The sequence below is a fragment of the Chiloscyllium plagiosum genome, unplaced genomic scaffold, assembly GCF_037043375.1.
Source record: "Chiloscyllium plagiosum isolate Xiang-an unplaced genomic scaffold, Cpla_swu_hap1 HiC_scaffold_42, whole genome shotgun sequence".
Classification (NCBI taxonomy): domain Eukaryota; kingdom Metazoa; phylum Chordata; class Chondrichthyes; order Orectolobiformes; family Hemiscylliidae; genus Chiloscyllium; species Chiloscyllium plagiosum.
The window spans coordinates 412,090-435,135 of record NW_028270180.1 but is presented as its reverse complement, the minus strand read 5'-3'; the positions used below and the strand labels follow the sequence as shown (position 1 = coordinate 435,135).

Here is a 23,046-nt window from a genome sequence, read left to right as displayed (position 1 = left end):
ATAGATCCGTTTCAGACATAATGGGAGATTTGGTTCCCATGAGAAGTGACGTATCAGACCGGTAGTGCCAGAATGCTTAAAATACTGTTTGTTTCAGTTTGATGTTTGACCATCGTCCACGATCTTGGCGTGAGCTCCCTTTGCGATTAGCTGACTTTGGGGTTCTTCATCGGAATGAGTTTTCAGGCACCTTAACAGGATTAAGCAGAGTACGCCGGTTCGAACAGGATGATGCTCACATCTTCTGTATGGTAGAGCAGGTGAGTGAAATGTTACATTCTAATCTCATTCCCCTTTTTAATCTGAATAAGATATGGCCCCTTATAACTTGAGTAACAGTTGAACTTTAGTTGAATTTGAATAAGTAATAGGACAGAGGGTAGTGAAAGTGTCAGGAATCTAACTTCAACCAAAGCAGGTAAAGGGACAAGTATGAGAAGGAGAGGGCAGTGAGCCTCTGGACTGAGGGTGTTGAATGCATGGAGTATATGAAACAAGACAAATGAACTTGTATCGCAGTTTAAAAATTGGCAGGTACAATGTTGTGGGTATCACAGACATGGCTGCAAGGATCACAGCTGGGTATCCAAGGACACGTCCTACTGAAAGGACGGGCAGATGGGCAGGGTTACCTTTCCAGTAAGAAATGGAATTAAATCAATAGCAAGAAGTGAGATTTATGCCTTCCGACTCTATATAATATACATATATATAATATACATATATATAACATAGATAGAGCCATAAAGGGAAAAACCTCTGATCGGAATTGTGTACAGGCCTCTTAGCAGTAGTCAGTATGTAGGGAAGAATTTTCTTTTATCATTCATTTTAAGTGGGTATTACTGAGTAGGCCAGCATTTATTGCCCATCTATAATAACACAGGACAGTTAAGAATAACCACATTACTAGAGGTCTGGAGTCACATGTAAGCCAGACCAGATAAGGACAGCAGTTTCCTTCCCTAAAGAATCTTAGCGAACCATATCGGTTTTGTTGACAACTGACAATTGTTTCTTGGCCATCATTTGACCCTTAAATCCAGGTTTTCTATTGAATCTAATGGTGGGATTCAAGCCCAGATCCCCTGAACATTCTCTGGGTCTCTGAATCAACACTAGCACTATAATACCACTGGGCCATCACCTCCCCAGGAGATGAAATAAATCAGGAGTTGAAAAGGTGTGTAAGAAAGGCACTATTATAATCACCATGGGGACTTTGATACGGAGGTAGACTGGGAAAATCAGATTAGTAGCAGATCTCCAGAAAAGGAATTTGTGGAATGTCTATGAGATGGTTTTTGGGAGCAGCTTGTGAGAGAGAGAGACAATTCTGGATTTGGTGACGTAATGAGGCAGACCTGATTAGGTGTTTAAGGTGAAGGAAACCCAGAGGGCAGTGACTATAATATGATGGAATTCACCCTGCAGTTTGAGAGGGAAAAGTTTGCATTTGATGTAATGGTATTACAATTGAGTAAAGGTAACTACAAAGAGATGAACGAGGACATGGCCTGAGTTGATTGGAAAGGGAACCCAGTAGGGAAGATGGTGGAGTAGTAATGGCAAGGGTTTCTGGGGCATGGCAGAATTCATCCCAATGAAGAAGAAACATACTAAAGGGAGCATGAGTCAATCATGACTGACAAGGGAGATCGGGGTGTGATGAAAACTAATGGGAAGCCAGAAAACCAACAGAGGACAATTAAAAGAGCATCAAGGAGGAGAGAAGATGAAATAGGAGGGCAACGTAGCTAGTAGTATAAAAGGAGATTGCAGGAGTTTTCTTTATCTAAAAGGTAAGAGAGAGGCAAGAATGCTCATTGATGGATTGCTGGAAAATGAGGCTGGAGAAATAGTAGTGGGGAACAGAATAGGTACTTTGCATCAGTTTTCACAGTGGAAAATATCAGCAGCATACTGGAACTTCAAGACAGGCTGCATAGAGGTGAGTGTAGTGACCGTCAGTAAGAAGAAGGTGTTGGGGAAGCTGAAAGATCTGAAGATGGCTATATCACCCAGACCGAATGGGCTACACCCCAGTGTTCTGAAGGAGGTAGCTGAGGAGATTGTAGAGGCATTGGTGGTGTTCATTCAGTAATCACTGGAGTCAGGGAGGATCACAAAAGACTGGAAAATGGATAATTTATCATTCTTGATTTAAGAAATGTTTTGAAGCTGAAGGCTTGTACTGTACCTCCCAGGTGCTCTGTTCGGGGATGTAACCGATCGATTGCAGAGCATTCTGAAAGGGGAGGGTGAACAGCCAGTTGTCATGGTGCATATAAGGCACCAATGATATAAGTAAAAAAAGAGATGAGGTCCTGAAAGCAGAATTCAGGAAGCTAGGAGAGAAATAAAGAGGAGGACCTCAAAGGTAGTGATCTCAGATTGCTATCAGTGTCACGTGCTAGCCAGGGTAGAAATGAAAGAATAGGCAGGATGAACACGTGGCTTGAGGGATGCTGTAGGAGGGAGGGGTTCAGATTTGTGAAACATTGGGACCGGTTCTGGGGAAGGTGGGACCAGTACAAATTAGATGGTCTATGCCTGAACCAGACTGGGACTAATGTCCTTGGGGGAATTTTTGCTACTGCTGTTGGGGACGGTTTAAACTAATGTGGCACAGGGCTGGGAATCAGAAAAGAAGGCTAGTAGACAGTGAGGTGGAAACTAGAGACTGTAAGGAACAGGATCATGAAGTTAGCATTATCAAGGAGAAAGTAGGCAGAGAGTAGATGGACGCCAAGGAACTGGTGGTCTGAAGTGCATATGCTTTAATGCAAGGAATATAGTGGATAAGGCAGACGAACTTAGGGTTTGGATTGGTGCATGGGAATATGACGTTATCGCGATCACAGAGACTTGGTTGAAGGAAGGGCATGACTGGCAACTAAATGTTCCAGGATATAGATGCTTCAGGCAGGATGTGGGGGGGAGGGGTGGAGGAGTTACATTGCTGGTCAGGGATGATTTCATAGCTGTGCTAAAGGAGGACACTATGGAGGGCTTGAGCAGTGAGGCATTATGTGTAGAGTTGAGAAATAAGAAGGGTGCAGTTACATTGTTGGGGCTGTACGACAGGCCTCCTAACAGTGAGCATGAGATAGAAGAACAAATAGGTAAACAGATTATGGAAAGATGTAGAGGCAACAGGGTGGTGAAGATGGGAGATTTTAATTTTCACAACAATGAGTGGGATGCACTTAGTGTCAGAGGTCTGGATGGGGCAGACTTTGTAAGGAGCATCCAAGAAAGTTTTATAGAGCAGTATGTCAAAGTCCAACTAGGGAAGGGGTCATATTGGACCTGGTGTTGGGGAATAAGCCAGCCAGGTGGTAGAAGTTGCAATGGGGGATTTCTTTGGGAATAGTAACCACAATTCTGTAAGTTTTAGAATACTCATAGACAAAGACAAGAGTGGTCCTAAGGGAAAAGTACTAAACTGGGCCAAGGCCAATTATATCTAAATTCGGCAGCAGCTGGGAAATGTGGATTGGGGGTAGCTATTCGAAGGGAAGTCCACATTTGATATGTGGGAGGCTTTCAAAGATAGGTTAAAGATAGTGCAGGATAGGCATGTTCCTTTGAAAACAAGAGAAAGGAAAGGCAAGTTTTGTGAACCATGGATGACAGGAGAAATTGTGCGACTAGCCAAGAGGAAAAGGGAAGTGCACATAAGGTCCAGGCAGCTAAGAACAGAACAAGCTTTGGAGGAATATCAGGAGAGTAGGGCCAATCTTAAACTAGGAATCAAGTGGGTTAAAAGGGGTCATGAAATAACTTTAGTGAGCAAAATTAAGGAGAATCCCAAGGTCTTTTATTCATATATAAGAAGCAAGAGGGTAACTAGAGAAAAAGTTGGTCCACTAAAGGATAGGGAAGGAAGGTTGTGTGTTGAACTTGAGAAAATAAGTGAGATTCTGAATGATTACTTTGCATCACTGAGGAGAGGGACATGATAAATGTTGAGATTAGAAATAGAAGTTTGTTTATTCTGGACCATGTTGACATAAGGAGAGAGGATGGGATCGATCCCATGTTGCTGGGGGAAGCAAGAGAGGAAATAGTTGAGGCCCTGATCAGATATCTTGGTAGCATCCTTAAACACAGGTGAAGTGCCAGAGGACTGGAGAGTTGCTAATATTGTTCCCCTGTCGGGGGTAGTAGGGATATTCCAGATAACTATAGACCAGTGAGTCTGACATCTGTTGTGGGAACGTTGCTGGAGAAGGTACTGACTAGATTAGATTACTTAGTGTGGAAACAGGCCCTTCGGCCCAACAAGTCCACACCGCCCCGCCGAAGCGCAACCCACCCATACCCCTACATTTACCCCATACCTAACACTACGGGCAATTTAGCATGGTCAATTCACCTGACCTGCACATCTTTGGACTGTGGGAGGAAACCGGAGCACCCGGAGGAAACCCACGCAGACACGGGGAGAATGTGCAAACTCCACACAGTCAGTCGCCTGAGGCGGGAATTGAACCCGGGTCTCAGGCGCTGTGAGGCAGCAGTGCTAACCACTGTGCCACCGTGCCGCCCACAAATAGGATAGGATCTATTCATAATTGGAATAGAATAGGCTTATCAGTGATAGGCAACATTGTTTTGTGTGGGGGAGATTGTGCCTTACCAACTTACTAGAGTTCTTTGAGGAAGTGACCAAGTTGATGTTGAAGGAAAGGATGTAGATGTCATATAAATGGACTTTAGTAAGGCGATTGATAAGGTTCCCCATGGTAAACTAATGGAAAAAGTGACGTCACATGCTGTACAAGGTGTTCTAACTAGGTGGATAAAGAGACACAGTAGTAGTTGAAGTGAGTTTCTTGAAGTGGAGAAAGGTGACCAGTGGTGTTCCACAGGGATTAGTGCTGGAGCCACTGTTGTTTGTGATATACATAAATGATCTGAAAGAGGGCATTGGTGGTCTGATCAGTAAGCTTGCGTTTGACATTAAGATTGGTGGAGTAACAGAAAGCATAGAGGACTGTCAAAAAATACAGGAGGATATAGATAGACTGGAGAGTTGGGCAGAGAAGTGGCAAATAAAGTTCAATCCAGGCAAATGTGAGGTGATGCGTTTTGGGAAGTCAAATTCTAGAGCGAACTATACAGTAAGTGAAAAAGCCTTGGGAAAAGTTGATGAGCAGAGAGATCTGGGAGTTCACGTCCATTGTACCCTGAAGGTTGCTGCACAGGTGGATAGAATGGTCAAGAAGGCATATGGTATGCTTGCCTTCATTAGACGGGTTATGGAGTACAAGAGCTGGCAGGTCATGTTAAAATTGTTCAAGACTTTGTTTTGGCCACATTTAGAATACTGTGTGCAGTTCTGGTCGCCACATTACTAAAAGGATGTGGACGCTTTGGAGAGGATGCAGAGAATGTTCGAGGATGTTGCCTGGTATGAAAGGTGCTAGCTATGAAGAGAGGTTGAGTAGGTTAGGACTGTTTGTGGACAGGTTGGATAGAGATAAACTTTTTCCCAAGGTGAGAGACTCAATGAGAGGTCATGCATTCAAGGTGAGAGGAGAAAAGTTTAAGGGGAAACATGCAGCCAGTAATTTACACAGAGGGTGGTAGGTGCCTGGAACACGTTGCCAGCAGAAGTAGTAGAGACAGGCATGATAATTCATTTCAGGTGCATCTGGACAGATGCATGAGTGAGTGGGGAGCAGAAGAATGCAGATGCTTAGGATAGGTTTAGACAGTGGATTTGGGTTGGCTCAAGCTTTCGGGGCCGAAGGTCCTGTTCCTGGGCTGTAAATTTCCTTTGTTCTTTATGAGAGAGTAAATGCTGTTTTTCACTGAGATTGTACAAGCACCTGTTATATGACTAGCTAGCAGTCTCGGAGTGTACTGGAAAATTGAAAATATGTAACATTTGGCTGTGAAATGGATACCTGAGTTGGTTGCTGTTTTGACAACAATTTGAATTTAACCAATCAGTTTTTAATTATGCCTCAGGATACCAAAAGCCAGTTGAGCTTGAAATTATTGTTTTGCTAATCTCGAACCAATGAGGTGATCCGATATTGGGGGTAGAAAAAGGCAGGCATTTTTAAAGTCAGACAGAGTAACTGCCATCAACAGAGTAACTGTCATCAAAACCCTCCCTATCAAAGGGATCTTTTCAAATGAAACATATTCGCAGTAACCGAAAGCAGAAGATCCAGAGAGATCTTCAACCGAAGGAAGAAAGACTTCAAAGAGAACAGCTGCTGTATGGTTTTGAAATTAAGTTGATGTAATTTTAATAAGAGTTTTATTGGAACAGTATAGCATTGGAGGCAGATAATAAGCAGTTAAGATAAAGCAAATTTAGTGTTGTTAACAGTTGTTGTTTAATGCTCACTTTTAGAGAATAAATTGGTATTCTCTTTAAATAGTGGAATTTGGGAGTACTCTGTCACTCATGCTTTAACAGATTACGAGGCGAGGTGAGCTTTCTCGGGTGTTTGATTTAATTTAACAGAAGGATTCACTGCCGTGTGGTAACAGAAGGAAGGGAGGTAGAAGACAGGAAACTGTAAGCCAGTTAGCCTGGCCTTGGTCATTAGTAAGATTTTAGAGTCCATCATTAAGGACTAGATTCTATCCAGGCCCCTCAGTATTCTCTAAGTTTCAATGTGGAAAAGACGTTTTCACTAGTATGATTGACCAGGACTGGAGGGCACAGCCTCCGAGTGAAGGGTGTGACTTTAGAACTGAGATTTTTTTTTTCTTTATTCATTTGTGTGATATGGGTGTTGTTAGCTGGCCAGCATTTATTGTCCATCCGTAGTTGTCCTTGAGAAGGTGGTGGTGAGCTGCTGCCTTGAACCGCTGCAGTCCATTTGCTGTGGGTTGATCTAAAATGCCATTAGAGGGGGAATTCCAGGATTTTGACCCAGCGACCTAGAAGGAACGGTGATATGTTTCCAAGTCAGGATGGTGAGTGGCTTGGAAGGAACTTGATAGTGGTAGTGTTCCCATACATCTGCTGCTCTTGTCCTTCTAGTTGGAAGTGATAATGGATTTAGAAGGTGCTGTCTAAGGGTCTTTGGTGAATTTCTATAGATTAGGAATTTCATCAGACAGAGGGTAGTTAATCTGTTAACTCATTTCTGCAGAGGGCTGTGTAGGCCAAATTGTTGAGTGTATTTAAGATAGAGATAGGTAGGTTTTTGATTGGTAAGGAGCTCAAGAGTTACAGGAAGGAGGCATGAGATGCAGTTGAGAAACACATCAACCATGCTCAAGTGTCAGAACAGACTTAATGGGTCGAATGGCCTAATTCTGCTCCAATATCTTATGCTTTTATAATATCTATTTTTTGATCTGAAATTATTCTCCTTAAGGGATGACTATCATTGTCGGGGACAATACTTGAATGTGCTGACTTTTTGAAGTTTTGATGTATTAGTTAAAAGTAAAAGCTTACAGAAACTGAAGATAATGTAACTGGTTTTCTTCAAGCTTAAAGACATTTTGACTATAGAGAATAGAGAGAACTCCTGAGCCAATGGAGATCGGAAGACTTTTCGCTATCTTGTTCACAGCCCTAAACAGTTCAGCTACATGAGATCTCCCCCAATCTCACAGTTGGTATGTTAGGAAGATGACCTTTTTCATTGATAACTGATCACTGATCCGCAGATTAAACAACTGTTTGTTACTGGCTGAATCAACAATTGTATGCCGCCTTTGGCTCCAGTTCATCTGCAAACCATCTTTCTTTGCTAGAGCCAGCGGTTATGTATTTACAATGAGTGTCAGATTGCTTGCTTTGTTTTTCAAGCAGTTCTTTTCCCATTTCAGTCCACAGTTGGAAATACAGAAAAATAAAAACAATGGCCATTAAAAGCAGTTGACTTATCCAATACTCCCTGTTTCTGTTTTACTTTATTGGTTTGGATTTGGTGTCTATTCTTATCTTCCTTCTCCTTTTATAGATTGATGAGGAGATAAGTGAATGTCTGGACTTTGTCCGCTCAGTGTATGGAGTGTTTGGCTTCAGTTTCCAGTACATTCTTTCCACACGACCAGAAAAGTTTCTGGGCGATCTGCATTTGTGGAATCAGGCAGAAAAGGCAAGTGGTTGCTGGACTATTGGCTAATCATGGAAAGAATAATTGGTGCAGATGGTGAGTTGGCTTGACATCAACTGCATGTGGATGAAATCACTATTTTTCTCAGTCTTGCAACAAGGAGACTGTGTTTAGTTTTTATAGAGAGCCTTTCAAACCAAAACTGTCTTGATAAAACCAATTCCACATTTCTAAGCTATCATGTCCCCAATTGAAAAGGAAGCTGTTTCTTGCAGCACAATAAATATGAACTCTCCTTTCTGCACTCTTGCTATCCACCTTGGGAGTGACATTGTAGAGACAACTTATTCTGTTTTTAACTCATGGTCCCAGCAAAATTGATGCTGACATCAGGACAATGTACATTGTCCTACATGAATTTCTGATCTCCAGTGAGATGAACTCTGTGAAAGACCAGTTTTAAACAAATGTATCAGTAAAATAAGCTGTAAATTAATACTGAGTTTCATGTTTTTATTTCTTGTGGTTTAGCAGTTGGAGTGCTGTTTGAATGCATTTGATGAGCAGTGGCGACTGAGTGCTGGAGATGGAGCATTTTATGGACCAAAGGTTAGTATAGCGTATTAACGCAGTATGTTTTTATCCCCTCAAGCCTTCCATGTATTTTCTAATTCTCTGATTCACCGCAGATCGACATTGAGATAAAGGATGCTCTAGGCCGATACCATCAATGTGCCACAATTCAGCTGGATTTCCAGCTGCCCATTCAGTTTAACCTAGCGTATGTTAGGTGAGTACAGCTTTGATATTGTGACTTCTCAGAATTTTGTCTTTGATTTCCCATCTGTAATGTCTGCACACTGTAGGGTTAACTGGTGCAACAGTTACTCTGTAGGTAATTACATAATATAAGATCAAGCTTTACAGACTGGACAATTCAAATTCTTCTCTTTGCTAGGTATGCTGATTGTAAGTTGGACAATAGTTAGGCTGTTGGAACTCTCCTTGGCTTTTATTGGGCATGGAGGAGATCAGTTAGCTCTTGCTACAAATCAATTTAACAACTTTTATAAGAAGTCACATGTTAGAGTTGGATCAGATTTGATGAGATGCTGTACCTAGAGATTTAGATTTTATTGTCATATGTACTTGAGTACAGGAATACAGGAGTACAATGAAAAGTATACATAGTCGCCATTCTCTGGCATCATTGTAGAATATTGAAGACAGAATTGAAAACAGAAGCAGAAATTAAAGAAACAGCCAAAAGGAAACAATGTCTAGATCACTTCCCTGCCTCTACCATGAGTCCTCCACCAGCAAAGCAAAGCCACAAAGTCCATCCTTCAGTCTAGGAGGGCTCAGGTGCCACAAGAACCTGCGTGCCAGTGCAGCGAGAACACCACGACCTCTGCTGTCAGGTAGCCAGGACCAGCCATGGTATGGATCTGCATCACAGCTGCTGGAATGGTGTCTCCATTCTTTAACGCTACCTTACCTCCACTGTACTGTTGCCAAATGTCTGCGCTGGGCAAATCTCAGCAACGCAGCTGCCACCGAAGCAGTTGGGTACTGAACTATGCTCCTGCTGACGCTCCAGTGAGGAACTGCACTCCCGCCCGGCTGATGACGCTTTGGGAAAGAACCGCATCCCCCTGGCTGCTGTGCTCCGAGAAGGAATTATTCCCCTGACTGCCAACTCCTCTGGTGAGGAGCCACCACCTCCGCCCCCCCAGGCTTCTGACACTCTGGGAAGGAACTGCTGCTGTCCACTGTGAAGGGGACTGCCACTGATACTCCTAAAACTCTTAGAGGACCAGTGCTTCCAGAACAGAATAGAATAAGACAGCAAAGGTGAAACAAAGAGGGGAAGAAAAGAAGAAATGGATGAGATCCATGCTCATGACCCAGGCCTGAATGCTGCTACTCTGTTGTTGCCAGCTTGGAGTGATATGTAAGTAGCTCGAGTTTGTATGAATAATAGTGACTTGATTGAGCTTTTAGTTAATAGCGACTCCTATTGACCAGTATCACAGTAAGATCAGTGACTTCAGAGAAGCTTGACAATAAAGAGATTGAGGAGGGGTTGCCTGAAATTGTGGAAAAAGCCATTAATTTTGTCATGCTGTTGCTGGTTCACTTTCCTGTTTTCTATAGTAAAGATGGAACAAATGAAAGCCGCCCAGTTATCATTCATCGTGCTGTGCTGGGATCACTGGAACGCATGGTTGCAATTCTTGCTGAAGACTATGCTGGGAAATGGTAACGTTTCAAATATCTGATGCTACAGAGTGAATGTCTCACTTGGAAATTGTGCTGTTCTCATCCTCTTTGGTTTCAGAGTTTGAGTGTTATTACGGAATCAGCTCCATTCATTGTGAGTGAATTCCTCAAGTGCAGCCCTTGTGAAGCTGCAGGGCTGCCTCTTTATGGTATATATCTCCATTCTAAGTATCCACTCGAGGCAGTCATGTGCATGGGACTGGATAGAGCTGGAATGAGTCACTTAACGTGAATTGAATTGGATTCCTGATTCAGATTTCAAAGGCCGGTTGATACTGCCCTGTGACCCGCTTGTAAATGTTGCCCATTCTCAGGATCCATCCACTCACCCTGTTCATATTGAACATGAAGCTTTTCTAATCTTAGTCTGTACATTCTTATACTTGATTGCCTCTCATTTCACAGAACATTTCCAGACAAGAACACTTCAGTCCCATCTGTCTGAGCTGGACTGGATCCCAGAGCTGAGAGTCAGATATCTGAGGTCTTGTAAATACTCTTTGGATCCTATCCAACTTTATCACTTGTAGAAGTGGCTAAGCTGCTGAAATCATCAGCTGTTTTATTCTGAGTGCAACAATGCTGCTGGGTGAAAGTAGGCAACATATGAGTAAACATACTATTACGAAATTATTAATGTCATTGCAAACATTTAAAATGTCACCAAATGGTCAGTCAGGATTAGACCAGAGCTTTTAATGATTTATTTCTCAACCAGTGTTCGTTGCAGACCACCACTGGGAAAAAGTGACATTTGTTTAATTGTTGGCCTTTCTAATTTACCCGTCTGAACTCTGACTGCCTCCTAAAATGTTTTTCCTCCAAGGCACTCTCGTTTTTTCTCTCCTTATCCCATCTTGTCAACCACACTAAGGACCTGCTTAGTTCCATGACTGCACTCACTGTTGAGATTTATAAATTAACTGCAGGACTTTTCCATCTAAGCTGTTCTTTGCAGTTTGCAGAATGTAGATGCTGGAGGAAAGGTGCAAGATATTAGATTATCACCATCCATCTGGCACTTCAGCTGCATATGGTTATACTTTATACCTGTTCCCAAAGCTATTTAAAACATATTTCATAAACTTATTGTGCATATCTGTTTCCTGGAAGGAAATTGGAAGAGGCATCAAAGTGCTTTATTGTCTGAATGTTCAAACATTATTAACCTTTAATAAAGCCACTTATAAATGAAATGGTATCTGTTAGAAATGCCTGAAAGGATGGTAGACATAGAAACCTCACTGCATTAAACTAGATTTATTCATATATATTTAGAGTGCAGGAACTTTCAGGACTACAGGCTAAGAATTGGAATGTGGGATTTGCAGGTGAAGCGGCATTTCACCTGTACCACCTCCAATCTTGTATATTGTATTCACTGCACCCAACGTGGGTGACTCTACATTGGGGAAACCAAATGCAGACTGGGTGATCGCTTTGCAGAACATCTCCAGTCTGTGCTCAAGCATGACCCTGACCTTCCCATAGCTAATTATTTTAACACAGCATTCTACTCGCATGCCCACTTGTCTGTCCTCGGCATGCTGCAATGTTCCAGCAGATCATAGCGAAAACTGGAGGAGCAACAGCTTATCTTCAAACTAGGCACTTTACAACCTTCTGGGCTCAATATTGAGTTCAACGCTTTCAAATTGTGAACCTATTCCTTCCCTTTGAGGTCTGCTTGTTACATTGTCTGCCACCATGTCCTTTCTCCCCTCACCTCACTCCAATGGGACTGTCTGTTCTTTCCAATCTGGCAATAAGACATGCCATTGTTCTGCGGTTTTGACATTCTGATTACTTCAGTTGAACTATCCACAAATTAAGTCTGATCACCATTTTACAAGTTCAGGACTGATCTGATTGGGGCCAGAACTCAATTTTCCTCCCTGTTGACCAAAAATCTGAATCTGCCTTAAATAGACTGTATGATCCACCCTCTTCTGCTCTCTCTGGCAGAAATTTGCCAAGACTAATGGCCTAATGAGAGGAGAAGTTAGAAATGACTTCTCATCCTCGTCATAAGTGGGAGAGTTGTTATTTTTCTCTGTAACACATCATGGGAAGCATCCTGCCCTTCCAAACTCTTTCAGAATGTTAAATATTTCAATGAGATCGCTTCTCAAACTTCTATATTCCAATGAATATATATCCAAAACTGCTGAGTCTTATGGGAAGGCAATGGCCTAGCAGTATTATCATTAGAATTTTAATCCAGAAACTTGGCGAATGTTTTGGGGACCTGGTTCAAATCCTGCCATGGCAGATGGTGGAATTTGAATTCAATAATGAATCTAGTATTAAGAGTCTAATGATGACCATGAAGCCATTATTGATTGTCAGGAAAAACCCATTTGCTTCACTTATGTCCTTTAGGGAAGGAAATCTGTTAACCTTACCTGGCCTACACATGACTCCAAGCCCAAAACAATGTGGTTGACTCTTAACTGCCCTCTGGGCAATTAGGGGTGGGCAATAAATGCTGGTTTAGCCAGGAAGGTCCACATCCTGTGAATGAATAAAAAAAATCTGAACTGCTTTCAATGCTTGTACATTTCTTCTTAAAGGAGGAGGCTGATGTTGTACAGTCAAATGTGATTTCAAAAAGGTTCTGTACAGTTGTAGCAAGACTTTCCCAATTGTTGCAATAAAGGTTGACATTCCAATTGCCTTCCTGATTACTTGATGTACTTGCATGACAACTTCACGTTTTCCCGCATTTTACCCCATCTGCTAAGTTTTTGCCCATTTGTTTTAGTAGGTGTTTGATCCTCTGGGACCTGACCAAGATGATTCTTAGCTCTTAGTGTGCTAAGTTTTATTTTGTTTTATCAGAGTCTGCATTTTTGCTAGAGGTTCTTCTTGCACAGGCAAGGTGAATCCTCCAGCCTCATTTTAATTCCCCATGAATTTGGTCTTCTTGACGTAAGGAGAAAGTGAGGTCTGCAGATGCTGGAGATCAGAGCTGGAAATGTGTTGCTGGAAAAGCGCAGCAGGTCAGGCAGCATCCAGGGAACAGGAGAATCGACGTTTCCTGAAGAAGGGCTTATGCCCGAAACGTCGATTCTCCTGTTCCCTGGATGCTGCCTGACCTGCTGCGCTTTTCCAGCAACACATTTCCAGCTTCTTGACGTAAGCACAAGCTCCCACCTACCTTTTAGTGCAGTGAACCAGTGGCTTGCTATCTGTATCTGCTTTCATTCTCCCATGTCCTGGATAAAATTTTGAATGTTTCAGGGATATCTTGGACTTGAAGAAAGTTTTTTAAAAAAAATCTGCATGACAATGTGAACCACAAAAACATTGTATCTAGTTAGAAATACAGATTAACCAACCTTGAAACAACAACTCTTTTATCTGAAGTAAGTTGACTGATTAAAGCCTAACTGTTTACAAGATGACATTTTTGCAACTTCAGAGACACTCTGTCTATCCATTGTTAGCATACAGGCTACTGCCATTGTTTTTATGTGTCAACACTTTTTACCTTCTTCAAAAATTCCTTTAAAGACCAGTAATCCAAACAACCAGACTTGCTGTCAGGAAAACTTCAGAATAGGTTACATGAATACCCTTACATGTTACGTTTGATTAAAGCAATTTAAATCTGGGGTGGTGAAAGCAGCTTTAGGCTTTAGGCTCTGTCAGGGAGAGAATGACAGTCCTAAGATTAAATGTTCCCTGGCTAAGAAAGGGAAAGACCATAAGTAAACAAATGATCCAAGAATCACCATAGCATAGCCTTGTGCATTTCATTTTAACAATAGGAAACTGAGATAATATCCTGTAAAGGGCAAATTCCAAAAGTTGGAAAGATAAAGTTGTTAATTGTTGAAATCTTTTGACTGTTTTTTCTTGTTTTAATGTAGGCCATTCTGGCTGTCTCCACGTCAGATTATGATAATACCTGATGGACCAGGCTGTGAGGAGTATGGTCAGAGGGTGAGCAGAGCTGATTGTAGCACTTGATATATCTTTGTCTTCGCATATCTTTATGTAAAGCAATCTTAACCATTCTTCTTTTAGGTTTGTCAAGAGTTTGTTGAAAGAGGTTTCATGGCCGATGTGGATCTGGATCCTGATGTATTGTTGAATAAGAAGATTCAAAATTCTCAGCTTGCTCAGTATAATTTCATTCTGGGTAAATAAAATCTGATGCTCCCACTTTACTCTGAAGATCCAATTTTCCCAGTTTCTACATCTCTCTCCGCCCCCCCCCCCCCCCCCCCCCTCCCTCTGCATGGTCTTGAACATGTTGGGTCCAAATCCTAAAAGGTCCCTTTCACAATCAGTGAATGTATCTATTTGGTTCATACTCGCTGTGGGATGTGGAGATATTCTCTTCAGGTTCCCTATTCAAAATGTGTAAATCATATGGTGTCCCAGTGTGTCAACCATTGTACCACAAAGTTGGTATGATGCATTGTAATGTTGGGAATGTGGAATGGAATGATTGAGGTTGAGAGCCTCCTTTACAGTAAGTTTCATTTTTTAACTGTGCTTGGAGTTAGATCACATGGGATTCAGAGAAAGCTTGTTAATTGGATTTGATTGGATGGTAAGGTTCAGAGGGTGGTGGTGATGGAGGGTTGTTTTTGGGACAGAAGGTTTGTGACCAGCAGTGTTCCACAGGGATTGCTGTTGGGTCCATTGTTATTTGTTATTTATATATATGGGAATTTAGGAGGCATGGTTAGTAAGTTTGTGGATGACACCAAAATTGGTGAAATGGACAGTGAAGGTTATCTAAGATTACAAAAGGATCTTGATTAATTGGGCCGATGGGCTGAGGAGTAGCAGATGAAGTTTAATTTGGATAAATGTGAGGTATTGCATTTTGGTAAAGTGAACAAGGGCAGGACGTGCGCAGTTATTGTTAAGGCCCTGGGTAGTATCAAGGTTCAAATACATAGTTCTTTGAAATTTGCATCACAGGTAGACAGGGTGGTTAAGGTATTTTGCACGTTTGTCTTCGTTGCTCAAACTATTGAGTATAGGAGTTGGAACGTCATGTTGAGGTTGTACAGGACGTTGGTGGATCAGTTTTGGAGTACTGTGTACAGTTCTGGTCATCCTGTTTTGCAAGGATGTTATCAAATTCAGTTTTTGAATACAGTTTTGGAGAGGGTTCAGAAAAATGTTTTCCAGGATGTTGCCGGGCCTGGAGGGTTTGAGTTAGAAAGAAAGGCTGGGCCTTTTTTTCACTGGAGCTTGAGGGGTGACTTTTGTTATGGACCGGACGAGACCCCCTCAAAATATTTTAAGAAGGTAGCCTTTACCCAAACGTTTTCTTAATTTGGAGTTGGGAGGTAATGTTGAGGCTGTACAGGACCTTGGTTAGGCCACTTTTGGAATATTGCATTCAATTCTGGTCTCCCTGCTAGAGGAAGGATGTTGAGAAACCTGAAAAGGTTCAGAAAAGATATACGAGCATGTTGCCAGGGTTGGAGGGTTTGAGCTATGGGAAGATGCTGAATAGGATGGGACTATTTTCCCTGGAGCGTAGGAGACGAGGGGTGACCTTATAGAACATAAACAGTACAGGCCTTTCGGCCCACGATGGTGTGCCAAGCATTTGTCTTTATGTAAGATCAGCCTAACCTACGCACCCCTCAATTTACTGCGATCCATGTGCTTATCCAGCAGTCGCTTAAATGTCCTTATGTCTCTGTCTCTACTACCACAGCTGGCACCCACCACTCTGTGTAAAGAACCGACCTCTGACATCTCCCTTCTTACCTTCCTCCAATCACCTTAAAATTATGACAGTCATTTTAGCCCTGAGAAAAGCCTCTAGCTATTGACTCTATCTATGCCTCTCATTTCCTTGTAACCTCGATCAAGTCACCTCTCTTCCTCCCTCTCTCCAGTGTGAAAAGCCCTGGCTAACTCTACCTCTCATAAGGCTTATTCTCCAATCCAGGCTCGACAGGAAGCATCAGGAGGTGGAGGTCAACATTTTGGGTTTAACCCTTCTTGTTACATGGCTTGCTGTGTTCTTCCAGCCTCCTGCCTGCCTATTTTGTATTACAGCATCAGTTTTTTTGTGTCCAATCCATGCAGCATCCTGATAAATCTCCTCTGCAGCTTCTCTAAAACATCTACATTCTTCCTATAATAAGGCAACCAGAACTGGACACAGTACTCCAAATGTGGTCTAACCAGGGTTTTATGGAGCTGCAGCAAAACCTCTTAAACTAAAATTGCCCTGTTAATGAAAGCATCATATTCTTCTTAACAACCTTATCAACTTGGGGGGGGGGCAACTTTGAGGGATCTATGTTCATGGACCGCTATTCCTCCACAAATTCGACCTTCCAAAATGAATCACTTGCATTTAGCCAGGTTGAACTCTGTCTGCCACTTCTCAGCCCAGCTCTGCATCCTGTCAATGTCTTGTAGTCGAAGAGTGTGGTGCTGGAAAAGCACAGCTGGTCATCAGGATTTCCTGATGAAGAGCTTATGTTCAAAACACCGATTCTCTTGCTCCTCGGATGCTGCCTGACCTGCTGTGCTTTTCCAGCAACACACACTTTGACTCTGATCTGCAGTCCTCATTTTCTCCTGATGTCTTCTTGTAGTCTGCAATAGCCCTTGACACAATCGACAACACGACCGACCTTTGTGTCATCGGCAAACTTACTAACCTACCCTTCCACTTCTTCATCAAAGTCATTTATAAAATCTACAAAGAGCAGAGACCCAAGAACAGATCCTTGTGGGACCCCACTGATCACCAACCTCCAGGTGAAATACTTTCCATCCACTACCACTCACTGTCTTTTTTTTATCTAGCCAATTCTGTGTCCAGAGAGCCAGATTTCTCTGTATCCCATACCTCTTACTTTTCTGAATGAGCCTACCATGGGATCCATATCTAATGCCTTATACTGAAATCTATATACACCACATCCCCTGCTTGACCCTTTGTCAACTTGTCTCGTCACATCCTCAAAGAAACTCAATTAGGCTTGTGAAACATGACCTGCCCCTCTCAAAGCCATGTTGACTATCTTTAATCCAACTATGCTTTTGCAAATGGTCATAAATCCTATCTTTCAGAATCCTTTCCAGTACCTTGCTAACCACAGACATAAGACTGACTGGTCTGTACTTACCAGTGATTTCCCCATTCCCTTTCTTGAACACAGGAACAAAGTTCGCCACCTTCCAATCATCTGCTACTACTCCCGTGGAGAGTGAGGATGCAAAGATCATTGCCAGAGGTGCAGCTATCTCATTTCTTGGATAACCTTATAAAGGTTGATAAAATAATGAGGATCGTGGATAGAGTGAATAACCAAGATCTTTTCTCTGGGGATGGGGAGTGCCAGACTAGAGGCCATTGATTTAAGGTAAGGGGGAAATATTTAAAAGGGACCTCAGGGCAACTTCTTCACAAGAGGGTGGTGCATGCATAGAAAGAGCTGCCAGAGGAAGTGGTGGAGGCTGGTACAATTACAACAGTTAAAAGTTTTCTGGATGGGTAAATGGTTAGGAAAGGTTTGGGGGGGAGGGTATGAGCCAAATGCTAGCAAATGGGTCAAGATTAATTTAGGATACCTGATCAGCCTGAACAAGTTGGACTTAGGGGTCTGTTTCCATGCTGTACAGCTGTATGACTGTAATGTAATGTGTGTGTTCTAGATGCAGTGCAATTGGTCAGACTTCTCTGGTTAAAATGCAACTAAACAAAAAGGAACTTAAAATAACTTAACTCTTTTGGAAACTTAACAGAATAATAGATACAGAAATAATTATTCATTAACTGTTAGAATATAGTAACATCCTATAAACATGTCCCTTGGCAAACAGGCAAGTTTCAGACATAAATTCGTGCATGCAGTCTTCCCATCCAGGAGGAAAAGTGATCAAGAGCAGATTCAGAGAGAACAGCAGTCAGGAGACATTCCTTGAAACTTTCAACTCTGTTGAGACCCCAATAGGTTCTGATGTTACTGAAACACCAAAACCCAGAAATTCTAATCTGAGAGAGCTGGCCACACCCATTAGGGTGTTTTCAAAGAGAAAAGAACTCCAAGCTGTATACCCAAGTGGTCTTAACTAGCCAGCTTGGCATCTTTGCCTTATAAGCTCTCTTCAAAAAAAACGGACAAAATAAACTATTAAAGTGATAGCACTGTCACATTTTATTGAGAATTTTTAAATCATCAGGGGCATAGATAAGGCGAATAGCAATGGTCCTTTCCTGGGGGTGGGGGAGCTCGAAACTAGGTGGCATATTTTTAAGGTGAGTGGAGAAAGATTCAAAAGTGACCTGAGGGGTTGACATTTTCACACAGAGGATAGTTCGTATGTGGAATGAACTGTCAGGTGAATGACAGTGCAGGTACAGTTATATCATTTAAAAGATGTTTGGACCTGTACATGAATAGGAAAGGTCTAGAGGATTTTTGGCTAAAACCAGGCAAGTGGGACTAATTTTAATTTGGGAAACTTGGTTGGCATGGACTGAAGAATATGACTCTATGACAGATGGACAGGTGTATCTCCCAAAATTAAGTGTTGGGGCTAACAGCTGAGGGTGTACCCAATATGCAAATTTTGGGATGGAAGGAGGGAGGTGTCTCAGCTCTAAAGCTTCTGCTACTAGAGGATAGCATTGCCCCATCTGCAACAACACAACTGAATCAAAAGTAACAAAAGGTACCCCCTTATTTAGTGTTTTGTTTCTTCAGAATTGTTACTTTAACTGGAATGGTCTTCAGAGAATCATGGGTTCTCATCGGAATCTGTTAATGCTAATGTTGTATTCCTTTGGATATTATCTTGTCCAAAAAAGCTAATGTACAAGTTGAGTTACTTTACTAGAGAGGTGCAGCACAGTGCATTCCGAAATGAGATGACTTGATGTATGAATGATTTATATATTATCGCATATATCTTTAAGATACTGTGAAATTTTTTTTTATATAGAGTCACAGAGATGTACAGCACAGAAACAGACCCTTCGGTTCAACTCGTCCATGCTGACCAGATATCCTAATCCAATCTAGTCCCATTTGCCCGCATTTGGCCCATATCCCTTTAAGCCCTTCCTATTCATATGCCCGTCCATATGCCTTTTTAATGTTGTAATTGTACCAGCTTCAACCACTTTCTCTGGCAGCTGATTCTGTACACGCACCACCCTCTGCATGAAAAAGTTGCCCCTTCGGTCCCTTTTAAATCTTTCCCCTCTCACCCCCTAAACCTATGCCCTCTAGTTCTGGACTCGCTCCACCCCAGGGAAAAGACATTGTCTATTTATCCTATTGATGCCCCTTATGATTTTATAAACCTTCACAGAGGAACTTCAATTATCCAAATATCAGTTATCTGAATTTCGGATTATCCAAATAAGATCTCAAAATTCCAATAGAAACATTACATCAAAGAGGTGTTACCAACACTGATCATGTCTTCTGTTTACAATGATTAAAAGTGAATTCGGCTTATTGAAATGCTGCCGAGAACTGTCCTGGACATGGATGGGAGCCCAGGCAGCGTCTCCAAATGACCTATCGCCCCCTCTCTCTTTCCCCACACTTTCCCTGGAGTTCTACACAAAGATGGAACTTATCAAAAAGCTGCAGTAAAATGTTGTGTGTGTGCATGCTATTTTGAGACTCGCCCCTCCCAAAGGCAGCAGCGATTTTGCTGTTCGTGTCGGGGGTGGGGGGTGGTTGTTGGATGGGGGCTCGTGCACAGTGTGCTACTGCCTAGTCTGAACGGGGAACAGACTTACCAAGTGCTCGCTGTGTCAATCACATTGAACTGATTCGGGGGGGAGGGGGGGGGGGGTGTAGGTGAGGTGTGGGAGGTTTCTGCAATGCTGCAGGTCCCTTACACACACAAGTGTGCGTCTGCTCAGAAACGAGCAGGAAACTTCAGAAAACTCCTGAGGAGAGGCATTGAATCAATTAACCAAATAATCAATTCTCCAAACAAAATACTGCCTGCCCATCTCATTTGGATAATCAAGGTTCCTCTATAAGGTCACCCCTCAGCCTCCAACGCTCCAGGGAAAACAGCCCCAGTCTATTCAGGCTCTCCCTATAGCTCATGTCCTCCAACCCTTGCAACATCCTTGTAAACCTTTTCTGAACCCTTTCAAGTTTCATGATATCCTTCCAATCAGAGGGAGACCAGAATTGCACACAACATTCCAAAAGTAGTCTAACCAATGTCCTGTACAACCATGACATGATCTCCTAATTCCGACACTCAATGCTCTGACCATTAAAGGAGAGCATACCAAATGCTGCCGCCTTTATCCTATCGACCTGCGACTCCACTTTCAAGGAACTATGAACCTGCACTCCAAGATCTCTTTGTTCAGCAACATTCCTCAGAACCTTACCATTAAGTGTTTGAATCATTCTCTGATTTGCCTTTCCAAAATGCAGCATCTCACATTTATCTAAATTAAACTCCATTTGACCCTCCTCAGCCCGTTGGACCATCTGATCAAGATCCCATTGTACTGAAGTAACCTTTTTCGCTGTCCACTACACCTCCAATTTTGGTGTCATCTGCAAACTTACTAACTATACCTCCTGTATTCACATCCAAATAAATGACGAAAAGCAATGGACCCAGCACCAATCCTTGTGGCATATCACTGGTCATTGGCCTCCAGTCTGAAAAGTAACCCTCCACCACCACCCTCTGTCTTCTGCCTTCAAGCCAGTACTATATCTAAATGGTTGTTCTGCTCTATACTCCATGAGAACTAACCTTGCTAAGCAGTTTACCATGAGGAACCTTATCAAATACCTTACTGAAGGCCATATAGCTCACATCCACAGTTCTGCCCTCATCAGTCCTCTTTATTACCTCTTCAAAAAACTCAAATTAGTGAGTTATGATTTGCCATGCACAAAGCCAAGTTGACTATCCCCAATCAGTCCTTGCCTTTCCAAATACATGTAAATCCCGTCCTTCACAATGTCCTCCAAAACTTGTCTACTCCCGATGTCAGGCTCACCGGTCTCTAGTTGTCTGGCATTTCCTTACTACCTTTCTTAAACAGTGGCACCAAGTTAGCCAACCATATTAGGTACAATAAGGATAAAAAGCAATTACTTAAATAATAGTTCATCTTGCAAAGTAAAGTAAACCACTGAATGTAAGAAAAATACTGCATAAGTAAACTTGTTTGAAAATGGTATTGGATATACCATGTAAGTGTTTCCAACTACGATCCCATAATTTGTAAACAATACCACAGCACTCATATGTTCGCACTGAATCAATGCTAGTCAATCTACGCTAATATAAATTATATCCATGTTGGTATAACTTCATTTCCATAATTAAGTGCATGATGTTCCCTCTGTCATATAACTGGTTGTTTAATTGCACTTCATATTAAAAATGACCAGTGTACATATGAGGTTGTTGGGATATTTCTGTTGATTCCTTTGTATGATATCTGAGCAATTGTTTTCTCGGATAATCATTGAATTGATAGTTGTACTTCCTATGTGGCGCCAGCAGGAATGACACAAGCTGAAATCCACCTTTTCCATTCACCCACTTGTCTGAATCCAATGATCACGTCATACTAGATTACCAGCGAGCTATGATCAGGGCTGCTGATATGAGGAATACACTATGTAAAACCAGAAATACCAATCTAACAGTGAAATAGGCTGCTTATAAAAAAAACGTTCAAAAGTCTTTTCATGGAATGGGGCAGTGTTAAATCAGGGATACCTGTACAATGGAGATAAAATTGGGTAGAATTCAGTAGAGGTTTTTGAAGTTGTGACCTACACAAGTGTGTGTGTGAAGATGAAATCAACTAGAGTAATTATGTTAAAGCTTTTACTTACTGCAAGAAATGGCAATGCAATCACCCTTGAACACTGGAACCTACACTCTGTCTTGATTTGTTTAAATGTTTGCTGCAGAAATTTTGTTGCATCATCAGTGACCTAGACTGGAAATTGAGTAATTTTTTGTAAAATCTCTCTGCCTGTAGTGGTCGGGGAAAAGGAAAAAGTAAATCGTTCGGTGACTGTCCAAACAAGAGACAGCAAGGTACATGGTGAACACTCTTTGGCTGCAACTATAGAGAAAATGAAGTGTCTGCAGCAAATGCGTAAAATTAGGGCCGAAGAGGAATTTTAACTTTCCATCCTTTATGTTTAATGGATGATTGTCAACAGTGAAAAACATTGAGAGAAACCTATCATTAGGAGCTATTTAAAATAAATAATTAAAGCTTCAATGTTCATGTTCTGGACTGGAAAGAATTCTGTACAAGTATGAAACATAGTTAATCCAATTTTAGTATTTATCTGTAGTTTAATGAAACTCTGTGAAATATAAATTTTTAGCTATAACTAACAAAGATTCAGGGACTTGTGGAAATCACTTTCATAGCTGATGCTCTCAGTACCATTGCGTGAAGGAAATAAAGGTAAATGTAATTACAGAACCAAAAACCAAGGTTTGTTTTTATTGAATAAAATGTCCCATGATTTTGTGCAGTTCTCTGGTTTCTTGGCTTCTGATGGCCTAGTGTGTGAGACATACATTTGATTTGGTCTTGAGACGAGGTGCTCTTTCTCCAGTTTAGGCAGTGGAGGAGGCCCAGAATGTCTTGGCACTGCCCTCCTGACCTGACCTACCTCTCCATCTTCTTTCCCACCTCTCTGTTCCACCCTTCCCACTAACCTATTACAATCACCTTCCACCTGCA

General features: G+C 41.9%; 1 protein-coding gene and 1 long non-coding RNA gene across 6 annotated transcripts in view; one reads left to right on the top strand and one right to left on the bottom strand.

The window, feature by feature from the left end:
• Window positions 1-22,834, top strand: part of LOC122542508 (threonine--tRNA ligase 1, cytoplasmic-like) — a 60,240-nt gene extending 37,406 nt beyond the window's left edge. Inside the window, exons 4-12 of one of the 5 annotated variants that reach the window (XR_015754126.1) lie at window positions 98-260; window positions 7,950-8,087; window positions 8,577-8,654; window positions 8,735-8,835; window positions 10,203-10,307; window positions 14,204-14,276; window positions 14,361-14,475; window positions 17,486-17,689; window positions 22,324-22,459. Coding sequence is in view for 4 of the 5 variants with exons in the window: in XM_087982084.1 (XP_087838210.1) it covers window positions 98-260; window positions 7,950-8,087; window positions 8,577-8,654; window positions 8,735-8,835; window positions 10,203-10,307; window positions 14,204-14,276; window positions 14,361-14,475; window positions 17,486-17,560; window positions 22,324-22,472 (997 nt within the window). In the remaining variant the exon portion in view is untranslated. Of the gene's footprint in view, window positions 1-97; window positions 261-7,949; window positions 8,088-8,576; window positions 8,655-8,734; window positions 8,836-10,202; window positions 10,308-14,203; window positions 14,277-14,360; window positions 14,476-17,485; window positions 17,690-22,323 lie in introns of all 5 variants that reach the window. The other 4 variants (XM_087982084.1, XM_087982086.1, XM_043680309.2 and 1 more) reach the window with 4 other exon arrangements.
• On the bottom strand, window positions 9,921-13,728 carry LOC148137539 (uncharacterized). The gene is made up of 3 exons (XR_015754127.1): window positions 13,489-13,728; window positions 12,734-12,842; window positions 9,921-10,910 (listed from the first exon to the last, which is right to left on the bottom strand). It is a non-coding gene; the product is annotated as an uncharacterized LOC148137539 (long non-coding RNA).
• Window positions 22,835-23,046: the final 212 nt, after the last annotated feature.